General features: G+C 31.9%; 1 protein-coding gene across 2 annotated transcripts in view; it reads right to left on the reverse strand.

Annotated features, from left to right (window-relative positions):
* Positions 1-5646: 5646 nt before the first annotated feature.
* The window catches only part of LOC129942567 (SOX domain-containing protein dichaete), a 103536-nt gene continuing 97154 nt past the window's right edge, over positions 5647-12028 (reverse strand). For both annotated transcript variants that reach the window (XM_056051566.1, XM_056051565.1), the window contains exon 7: positions 5647-6443. In XM_056051566.1, coding sequence (XP_055907541.1) covers positions 5886-6443 — 558 coding nt within the window. In that variant the 3' untranslated portion in view covers positions 5647-5885. The remainder of the gene's footprint in view (positions 6444-12028) is intronic.

Below are 12028 nucleotides of genomic sequence, written 5' to 3' on the forward strand. Positions count from 1 at the left end.
CGTTCAAAAACCATCATTACCAAAGTTAACAACTCTCATTGATGTAAAATGGTTTTAAGAGTCCCCCGCCTTTCCTCTCTCACCAAATGTCACCATAAACCAAGTTATTAAAAAAAATAAGGGACCTTTCAGTATCAGGTAAAGCAATCATCATCGTTGCATTTCGATTAATTAAACCCTCTAATTGCACCGCTAGAGATCCTATTCTACGAATACGACCATATTCTACCCCCAACCCCATCGACCCTCAAACCACGGCCGCCGCGCCGCCCGGTCGCCATCATAAGCCCCCCAGAGTAGTGACACTTGAAAACATTGAAGTGGTGTTGAGGTTTCACCTCCAGAGATTTGCAATTCGCTCGTTAGAGGTATTTACTTCCTCGGAAAAATATTTTGCACTAATTAATTTGCGAATTGCCATTTTCATTTTCATTTTCATTTTCATGATGCAGAACCATAAGGACGACGATGGTGAAGATGCCGACGATGAGGATGAGGATGATGATGATGATGGTTATGATGGGAAATTATATCCTCTGGGGCAGATTAATTTAATGATTTATTTTCATGATGGTTTTGGTTTTTTTTTTTCTTCTATTTTTGTATATTTGTTCAATTGCATCCAATGAGTAGGTACATAGGTATTCTCTGGTATACTCAGAGTGGTGGATATCAATCACATTATTCGTTCGTGAAATGGCAGTTTTCTGCTCATCCTGTTATCCGATGGTGGTAGACCAGGAGTATCCTATTTGGTGTTAGAATTAAGTGCGCATATTAAAATGTTAAGCCAAGCATTAAGGAATTTTTAACGGAGGTACAAAAGGATTGTAAAGGTATGAGAGGAGTCTTTTTTTCAATATTTTGGTTTGCGTGTTTTATTTAAGTACTATTTACTTTTTATTAATTTATTTTAAGTATATTTATTTTTGTTTTCTTCTTTAGATTGTGTTTTTTTTGTTTTGTTTTTACAATTTTCTTAACTAAACTTTGTGTACATTAAGTTAATAATAATATTAATAATAATTATACTCTTACAAGTTTAATGGAAATTATTTAAAATAATACTATTTTGTATTTTTATATAATATATCGATTCTATATATTGTTTTTTTTTTCTTAAATCTTATTTTCTAGCTTTAAACTCAGAGTTTATTAATTTTTATTGCAACTTATTTAGTTTATGAACTTATATTTTAAAAGGGGTTTTAACAAACAAATGGTTTTCTTTTCATTAAATAACAACAAAATTTAATACTGACATTTTTGAATTTTGAATTAGCAGTGTTTGATTTTTAGAAGATTTTTTCAAAAGCTGTATTTATTTCTCCCTCACGTTTTTTTAAAATTGTATTTTTTGTCATTAGCAAGGGATAAATCATTCCATTTCTTGGTGAACCTCGTATCTAAAAAACCAACATTTAGAGTCTTTAGAACAACATACAACATTTAAGCTCAATTCTTTGCCAATCCTATAATTGTTATGTTGTCAAAAGAGCTAAATTAACAAGAACTTCAAAATTGAAATAATTTTTAAAAAATTATTAGTTTCCTGCAAGTATTACAAACTTTAATTTTTGTAGATCCGTGGTTCAAAAGTAGAAACTACAACTTATTTTAACAAAAAAATACATCCAAGTTTTGAAATTTCCAGAGGGATTATAGTCAAAGAGCCCCAAAACCAGAGTTTTAGACAAATTTAAAAAATATTAAAAATCCACCCTTTTTTGAAAATAAGAAAGACACATCAAGAGTCTATTTCATTGGTGAAAATTGACTTAATAACTTTTAATTATTTGTTTTCTAAAAGAAAATATGGAATACAAATTTGACAACTGCACTGACACTAGTTCCCATGACCTGACTAACAACTTTGGGTAGGTTTGTACAACATAAGGAAACTGCATTCTATAAACGTAATTTTTACCAAGGCAATTAGTTAGTTTTTCAAGTTTAATAAACTTTAAACTCGGAACTTTCGTTAACTAAATTCTACCTTAAAACACTACCAAAAACACAATTCTCTACAGAACACTCTTCAGGCAAGCAAAAAGTTCATCCCGACTTGTGTTTTGGATGCTAAAGAAATATTACTTATTCCTTTTTCAATTTCAAAGAGAACCTTTTACACTAAATATCAATGCAGAAAATAATAACCCACAGGGTAATAAAGTTCAGTTTTCAGTTAAATGAAAAATGGCTGCGTTCAATCTCGTGTTGGATAGGGTATCTTGGATAGGTGGATTTTTAAATACCTTGTTGAACGAGTTGGATAGCTGTATTGAAAAAGCTTACAAAAAAATAAAAACAACTTTCAGCTGTTCATAAAAAGTAGAGAAACATTTAAGCTTCGAAGTCAAAATAGATCATAATTACCTTCTAAAATTCGTAGGCAAATATCTTCTTCATCGCCTATTATGTATAGAACATCCTCAAATACAACTTCAACTTACATTTTTAATTTTTTATCTTTTTGTTTACCAACAAATACAAAAGGCTGAAGCCAATTTTTAAGTTTCTTGAAATTCAATCATGTGTTGAATCAGCTGTTCTGTCAGATATCTACATACCCCAGAAACTCTTAAATACCTTTGGATTAATTTTTTGACTTCTCAGCTGTTTTTGATCAACACGTAAAACACTAAGAAAAAGGTATCCTGATACCCTATCTGTCTGAGATTGAACGCAGACAGTTATGATTAGCTGTCATTTTGACATAAATGGAATTGGCTTGCTACTTAGGGAGATTTTTCTTGACTAAGTTTCCAATAAAGTTGTCTTAATTGAAATGCATTTTTTTGGCAACTGGTCAATCAGATACTAGAAACTTGAAGTCCCTATTGTCCGCTGAACCTGTCTATTAAGACAAGACAAATGTATCAATTTAATTTTAATCGAGTTCTTTTGGTCATATAAGAAATCAATTTATTTTTCTTGAAAATCAAATTTATAAATGGATAACTTCATAAGAAGTTTGATGTTCTCAATCAGCAAACAGCATAGATGTCGATAAGGCAGTGATTAAATTCGTTAAACAAACATGTTTCTTGACATTTATTTGAGACTTTCGATAGCAGATAAATTGATTGTTATATCGTTTATGCAGTTTGTGGTAGGTTTTAAAGCTCAATTACAAAAATAGAGAGGGTATATTACAAGTGTGAATTCTTGCTATTTTGAAAGCTTTAAATTTTAAAAATAAAAATTAAAATGCGTAAGTTAAACAATAATTTGTCAGCATGCATGCAACGTTGACAACCTTAATACAAATATTTGACAGCTCCCATTGTATGATTATTAAAATTGCAAATCCAAGCTGCCGTGAAGGTAGTAATTGAGCAATTCAGAGATATTGTGAAAGTGGTTATAATGGACTAGTTTAGACAGCATTAGGCACTTCTTTTGCAGTCAATTGCATTCTTTGAACTCAAAATAAGACCAAAGCAGCCAGTTAATTTTCCAGATGTCATTAATAAATTCTGACTTGGAACTTTACTTGTATGTCTTGTCTTTTACTTGAAAAAAATACCAACGACATTATTATCTAGAAAAAAAAACTCCGTACGGAATTATAAGTCCATCATAGTTGTGTTTTGTATTGTAAAGAAAAGTGCTAATTCTTTTTCTAATATGACAACGAACCCTTTTACACTAAAGTTTAAATAATTCAAAAAGTTATAAAGTTTAGCTTTCAGTTAAATGAAAGAACATGATCAGCTTATATATTGACATAAGTAGTCTTGTTTTTATTAGGCAGGTTCAAGCTACATAAGGGACTTGAAAGTAAAGCAAGTTTCCAGTATCTGATTGGCCAGCTGCCAAAAATTCGCCTTCCAATTAAGGCAACTTTAATATAAAGTTGACTGGAAAGTTAGTCAAGAAATATCTCCCTAACAATCAAGTCAACTCTACTTCTATCAAAATGACAGTTGATATTGTTTTTTTTGTATTCAACTGAAAGCTGAACTTTATTACTTTATGATTTATTTATTTTCTGCACAACTTTATTTAATGCTTTCTGTAAAAGGATTCTTTGTCAATTTGGAAAAGAAATAACTAATATTTCTTTACAATGCAAAAAACAAATCGTGGGGGACTTTCTAGCTTGCCTCATGGATGTTTTTTAGACAATAAGGTTTTTGTTAGTTTTTGTACTATGAACTTAAAGTAGAGTCTTGTGAGTTAAAGTTCTAAACTCGAAACTCATGACATTTTAAAAACTAACTAGTTGCCTTGGTCAAAATTCACTTTTAAAGAATCAAGTTGACTGCAAGTGAAGTATCTTGTGTTGTCTGAACCTGCCTATTGTACGGGAGATTTTTGTTGATTAAATTTCCTGACAACTTTCCAAAAGAAACTTGCCTCACTTTCAACTACTTTATGTTATCGGAATGATAAATACGCTGGTTTCCAATATTCATGTCTGATGTATTTTTTGAGAAAATTTCAAAGCTTTAACACTTTTGTTGAGTTCTTCACATCCATTCAGATATCTGCTGATGTATTTAAAAATTGTTCAGTACCGCATTTTTAGATCTAGTCAGACGTCAAACTCAAGTAACATAAAAATGTCAAACAAATAAAAAACACAAATATTTTATACATCCGTAAATTGAAACGTAACTTATTAAGTTTTTCATGATTATAATAAATCGATTTATTTCTTGATATAGATCTGTCAAATGGTAGGAAAAATTGATTTAAAATCAAAGCTGCAGATATAGATTTTCTGGCAGATTTACCGCTCTTTGCACCAATACTAATATAATTATTAAAAAAAGCTTTCGGTTGGAATTTGACAGTTCTACTGCACTCATAAGCATGTACCGAAAAATTACACTATATAATGACAAAACAAAAAATAATTATCGTCGTGTTCCATGCTCCACGAAAAAACGGAATTCTGAATTTACCCTATACATTTTACTAAAACTAAAAGTCAGTTAACAATCAGAAACTCTACTGTCATATTTCAAGGTTCAGTGCTCATTTTTTGGATACACGGAATGTATTTTGAAAAACAATTTTTAAAAGGAAAGTATGGAATCAACAACAGAAAACGATACCAACTAAATGGCCGTCACATTTTATTAAAATTCGCATATTTCTAACTGTTGTATGTCTTCGATAACTTCTCGAATCAAATCTCTGGAATCGAGGAAAAATGGAATTGTGTAGAGTTGGAACACGTCTTATCTTTGAAATGTGTCCAAAGAAATCAGTTACAAAAGCATTTGGGTTTCCATTGTTGTAAATTTGTAAGATCCATACATTTTTGTATATTAAGAAATATAAAAAAGTTCTCATATTATTATTTGCTATCGGTTCTGAATATCGAAGAATTAGCCTCATATGTAACCGGGTATGAGGTGCCACCAAAGAATATTACTATTTTCACTCCATTTTTATTAGTGCTAAGCTGTAAGCTGTCAAATATAATTTTATGGCTGTAAACACTTTTAAATTCAAATCATATAGCATATTTTTGGGAATATTTTTTTAAGTTTATCGAATAATTTGTAATATTTGACAAAAAACTTGATTTTCGCACCTTGAATGTATTTTAAAGCTATCACTTATTTTTCAAAATTAACAAGTTTAGTAAGCTCACAATCAGATGCATTTCAAAACAATCATAACAAAAAAAGACATGAATTATAACTAAGTTACAATTTTCTTTGTTCGTTTTCGACAATTACGACGCACGTACTTACGTACCTAGGAAGTAAATTTAAATTTTGTTTAACACTTTACAATTTTAATACTTATTTTCATAATACTATAATAATATTCACTATGCCATGGCATTTTTAATATCTTTTCTTTAAACTTATTCTAGTTCTTTTATTTTATATACTTTTTTAATCATTTTCAAATTTTTCTGGTCAAAAGATAACGGTTAGGGGTCTTCTAAAATCACCCCCTCCACCGCCACCAGCCCCGCCAGCTGATCCAACAACTCCAGCAGCCGCCTGGGCGTACTGCGAATAACCCGAATAGTCAATCTGACTGTCATTAGGTGAATTCAACTGAGACTTATCCCCAGTACTGTCCAGATGCGGAGTTGACTCCCGTCCATCCAGACTATTATTGTTCGGATTGATGTTGTTGTTGTTGTTATTGCCACTTCCACTGCCAATACTCAGGCCGTTCAAGAGATGTTGGTGTTGTTGTTGTTGATGGGCAACAGCGGCATGCTGTTGCTGCTGAGCTCCATAGATTTTGGATATATCGAAGGCATAATTCGCTGCACGATCCTGGTACATCTTCGAGTCGAAGTAAGCTTTTGTGAGGACGGTCGGGTCTAGATACGCACTGTAAGCGGCACTGGCTTGAGCTGCTTTTGATGAATCATATAAGCTGCCTGCAGCTGCCGCCGAACTAAGGTACGAACTGCGATCCAAAGCGAATTTCGGGACATCCATTTGGCTGCTTATCGATGACTGAAAATAAAAAAGGATAAATGTGTTAAATATTTAGAAAAATACAGAATTTAGTTTTTAAGTCAATCAAATCTGAGATCTCAAGATGGTATTCGGGGTTCAAAAGTATTTAACGTTATAAACTTCGTCCGTAAGAGAAGGTTGAGTGCCTTTGAACAAAGCTATTTGAGTCCCTTTAAGTCTTGAGTTTTTTAAAATTCTTTCACACATACAGTTCCCTCTTCTAATTAATCTTCCTTTGGTCAATATTCAACTTTTGAATTGTTAATTCCACCGGGCATAACTGATGCCCTTTTGAGCTGCCATAGTCGGCCTCAGTCTTGAATAAGACAAACAAAAAATGAAAACCCATTCATTACATACTTTTCAAGACAAACTACCTGCTGACAGGCATTTGTCCGCCTTCGCACAACAGCTTCTAAATCAAAAGCCTTTAGCTTAGCTGATGAATAGAGGTTGAGCTGAAATTGGAATGGAATATGAGGTGTTGAAAACTTGATCCACTTCCATTTCACATAGGAAAACCTATAATTAAGGGATGAATCTGCAACCTTAAGACTCAAGAGTGTTTAACAGGCACTTTTAACAAAGCAAGAGTTGCGACTGCGAGGCGTTCACCGTCGTCGTCATCGTTATCGTTACTTATGTACATAAGTGGTATGTGCATTGTATAGTGGGTTGAATAATAATAATGGATTGGATAGTCCGTCAGACCAGAGAGGAGTGTGCTTCTGGATGCTTTCTTGTTCGCTTTCTATATTTGCCTCCACCTTTCATTTCATATACAGGCCAGGTATAGGAATGATATAGTGAAGTGTATACTTCTATTGTTCAAATCGTACTGAAGGTGTGTAATTAAATCGAAATCAAACACAAAGAATCAATTTAATTGGGAGATGGAGAGAGAAAGATTGAAAAGAATGAACTAGACGTGGTTATGCCATTTAAAATACGTGATTATGAAAATTAGGCCTTAGTGAAATTATTATGTCTAACATATCTAAGTTTTGTAATTATTTTTTCAAACATAAAATTTGATTGGAAATTAGTTTAAAGAATTATAAATTGAAATTTAATTTTGTTTCCTATAGGTAGGTAGGTATACTTACCATTTAAATACAGTTTTCAATACAAAAATATTAAAACAAAGTTGTGTTTAGAAAGCGCTCTAAAAATTATATTTTGTTCACTGGAAACAGAGTTCAATTTTGGATTGATTTTCTATAGATCTTCAATTAATAAATGCAACTTTAGTTTTACTTTGGAATAGTTAAAAATATCAAAATTGGCGTTTTTAAAGATCCGCAGTTTATTCTACTTTTAAAATATAATAAATCTGAACTCACAAATAATATTTTTGATAACTACGTTATTTCATCTGAGCTAAACGACAGGAAAACCACAGATTACCGAAAAACGAAATACGAACCATATGTATGAAAAATTGACGTTACGAAAACCAGAAATACGAACAAAATATACATCATATAAAAACCAAACGTAGCGAGAAAGTAAAACCATCTCATTTGGTTTTCGTAGCTCACAAATTTGGACTTTCACAACTTTAGTTTTTCATATTTTTGTCTTTCGTAACTCTGTTATTATTTCCTTAAGGGTTTTCACAAGATCTATCAGTTCTCTAAAATCATAAGAACTTTAACAGCTTCGGATGTACATATGTACATCCATATCGCGCATTTAATTGAAGACATTCATAACTTAACAGTGATGGGACTTGGAAAAATCAAAGTGGTGGTAAATAGGCAAAAAAAAGTTTTAAAAAAAAATCAGGCCATTCAAAATAGTTTTGTATATTCACATATCTTGCTAACAACCGATAAAATAATTACTTTATATAAGAACCATCTTTGAATCGATATTTCGAAGCATATTTAACCAACACCTCTGGGGGATCAAAATGTTAAAAATTTCTCTTGTAGCTAAAATGTTGAGTACAGTTGTGTTCAATTTTTTTTTTTTTAACTTTTTTGATAGTATTGAGTTGGGAAAATTGACGTTTAGCTTCTGCGCTTCTGTGGTAAACAACAAAGTTGTAACATGTACAATAACAGGTTTTCGAAAATTAGAACTCCCATAGCGTCTTTCAATTTTTTTTAGAAAAATACGCTGTTGTACAATGTCATCATTCTCGAAACTTTCTATTATTTTAACCTCGCCTATGAGTTTTCTCCACTCAACAATGAGCAGTTCTATGCTTGCAGCGTCTACTGGAAAATATGATTGTTGGCATTGTTCTAGCAATTACTTTTTTCGGACCTAAATATTTTAATACATTTACTTTATCATTACAAAATCGTCGTAAATCGTTGTTGAATTCGTACCCATAACTCAACATATTAGCTGCACATATCTTTTCCTAATTCCATGATTTTTTTTTTATTAATTTCATTTTCTAGTATATATTGTTCAAAATGTAACCCAAAATACATTTGAGAGTATGCAAATAGTTTTCAGGATATTTTCCCGTTTTATGGAATTTTTCATTAAGTTCAACTTAAAAGATTTCATACTTTCGACTAAGAGGTGGATTTGTGTTGTCTCAGATTGAAATATGTATTCTTTTCAAGTCGTTAATTATTTTAAAATTTAAGGCAATAAAATTCAAACAAATAATTGTTTTGTATTTTTTAGAAAATTCCAAAATACTGATAGTCTTAGGATTAGGAGGGACTTAAAATGAAAAAATCAAATAAGGAATTCCACTGCTCTATAAACCATTTCTAAAGAAAGCCACCGAGTTTGACAAACTTTTAAAATTTGATGTTCATCGACACCAAGCGCCTTCTGAAAGTTTATGAAATCCTTTTATTTTTCTGATCTATGACAGAAGTAAAAATATACGTTTCTCAACGATTTTTCAATATGTCAAAACAGCAATAGAATGATATAATAGAATATAACCAGCGAATGGTAAAATGTTGTATATTTTGAGTTGGAGGTGGTAGAATTTCAGAAACAAAAAAGTGGTACAAATACCACTTATGTGGTAGAAGACCCATCACAGTAAATTAAGAAACCCGATTTTGTAAGAGGAAGAGAAAAGAACAACAAGCCAATGATATATCAAATCGTCTTTCAATTTTTTTTGATTGATTACGATTGTTTGATTAGTAACTTTGACAGATTTTTCACTTATGAGGCAAAATTTTTCAACGTAATTTAGTAAACGAAATTATTGCTGAAACGATTTGAAACGTAAAATTTGTAATAACTTAGTGTTCATGTCCAGAACATTCTCTACTCTATTTAAAACAAAATCCTTAACTTAAAAAGAGAAAACACTCATGACAGCTATTGTCAAATGTCCCTTGACGCATATAAATGCCAGACAATTTATAAATAACTTTTCTATGTAGTTATTACTTGCGGCATATTGACACTAAATGGCAAGTTGAAAAAGGTGGGTCCCCCAATTCCCTCCGTCTGACTTTCAGTCTGTCTGCCCCTGCCTCTACAACTCAAAACCATGAAATTAGATTGAAAATTAAGGTTTTAAGCCAATTCGCGTTAGATGTTTTTTAACCTGTTTCTTTTAATACCGGAGCAAGTTCGTTCTTTCGAAAATATAAATTAAATCTATTTTTTTTTTTGATCGAAAGCACAAATTTGTCGAAAATAAAAGAATGTTCCAGGAGAATTAGAAAATCATTGTGTTCTATTCTGATAAAATTGAACTTTATTTGAGAGCTGTATTTTCTCGTCTTAAACTTCCTTCCTAACAACTTCTTTTAAATTTCAGTGGAGCGAAAAAATTAAGGACAGGGTGATATGTAGTTTTATACAGATCATTCGATTTTCATTGAAAAAGTCGAGAACACATTATAAATCAAGTATAGGGGTTTTTAATAAGGGTGGGTAGATGTTGCGTGTAGAACTGTAGATGTCGTGACGTGTAGATGTAGATGTCGTGACGTCCAAAAGTGCTCTTCGTTAATAAAGATGATTTTCGGATAAATTGGAGTCCTCTTCATGAACTTTGAACTCCTGGGTCTGTTGAACCTTGTATGTGTAGGCCCAGGTAGGTAGGTAGGTAGAAATGGCGATCTCAGCGCACCCTAGCCTGAGATCCAAATTGTGTAGGCCCAAGTCCCAACACAAAATTCGACAAGTTGAAGTCTGCGAAAGGCCGAGCGTTCCTTGAACGTATACGCGTGTTGGCTGATTGTTTGCTGAACTGAACCGGTCGTCTCAAATTTGGAAACAAAACGTTGAATAGTCGACTCTGAAGGCCATCACGTCGACCGTAAAATGGGCGCAATGAGCGCAACGTTTGCGTTAACGAACACTCATTTTGATTATAAAGTTTTATTATTTGAAGGTTCCGTTCGATCATGTAACTTCATGATGATTTCGTATAAACAACATTTTGGAGAAAAAACATTTGAGGGAGCCCACCACGCGTCTTAGATAGACTTATGTAGGTATGCTGTTGCGGCCTTTTTTTTAGAAATATTAAAGGGGAACAATTCTGTTATGCATTAATTTAGCAAAACATTTACCGCACACAGTGGAAATTCCCAAAAAGGATAAAAATCCCCGTTTTTGAAACATTATTATTTGGTGTTCCGATCATATTTAATAATTGTTTTAAGATATTATATAGCCTACCTATAGAATTTTCAATAAATGGGCCATCTATATCAATAGTTCCTAAGATTAGCGCGTTAAAACAAACAAACAAACAAACAACAAAACTCTTCAGCTTTATAATATTAAGTAAATTATAGATATTTAAAATAAAACTAGTATTAGCTCCACGGTTTCTAGTCATAAGACTTTGGGTTTGTGTAAAGATTTTTCTTGTTATAAGAAATAAAATGCACGACTGGGTCGCACGAACTTGCTCCTGTATGCTAAGAGTATGTTTAAAAAAGTACTTATATAAGATTTAAAAATATACCTGTAAATTAAGTTTGTCTTCAAAGATATAAATGCCATTATTTACAATTGTACATAATGAAAACCATAGTACTTTCATGAGCAGAAACTTTTAGGGCGATTAGATGCAGAGTCGTTGGCGTGGCGTTAGTATTGAAAGTGGAGAAATTCAGCGGGAGCGCGAGAAAAATATTATTTCCATTCCCATAAGCAGCCAGCAGAATAAGGGAGATATTTAATTTTCGACCCGAAAAGTCTACCAATTTTCTTCATTCTACTTGAGTCTATCCTTGTATATATTTTCACATAAAGAGCTTCCATATGAAGGTTGATGAATTTGTTTTTGTTTTATTTATATCAATGCACTTTATATAAAAAACAAAATGGCTTAATATTGTATCTTATAAGGGGATGAAACAAACTTTTGCATTCTTACGTCAGCTGTTTAGGATCTTTTACCGATATTTGTTTTTATTTACATTCATAAGTCTGCTTTTACTTGTGTACGATCTTTGTACATGAAAAATGGTTTCTATTATGTATAAAGCTACGATGCGTTCGATATAGATTCAACTTGTTCCTTAAAAGCTTTTTTCCTTTAGATAGCTTTATTGTAATTTTATATTAGAAGAACCAGGATGGAAAATAAATAAGATAAGAAAGAGGCAGACCATGAATGTTTAAAT

Source organism: Eupeodes corollae, chromosome 1 (genome assembly GCF_945859685.1).
Source record: "Eupeodes corollae chromosome 1, idEupCoro1.1, whole genome shotgun sequence".
Classification (NCBI taxonomy): domain Eukaryota; kingdom Metazoa; phylum Arthropoda; class Insecta; order Diptera; family Syrphidae; genus Eupeodes; species Eupeodes corollae.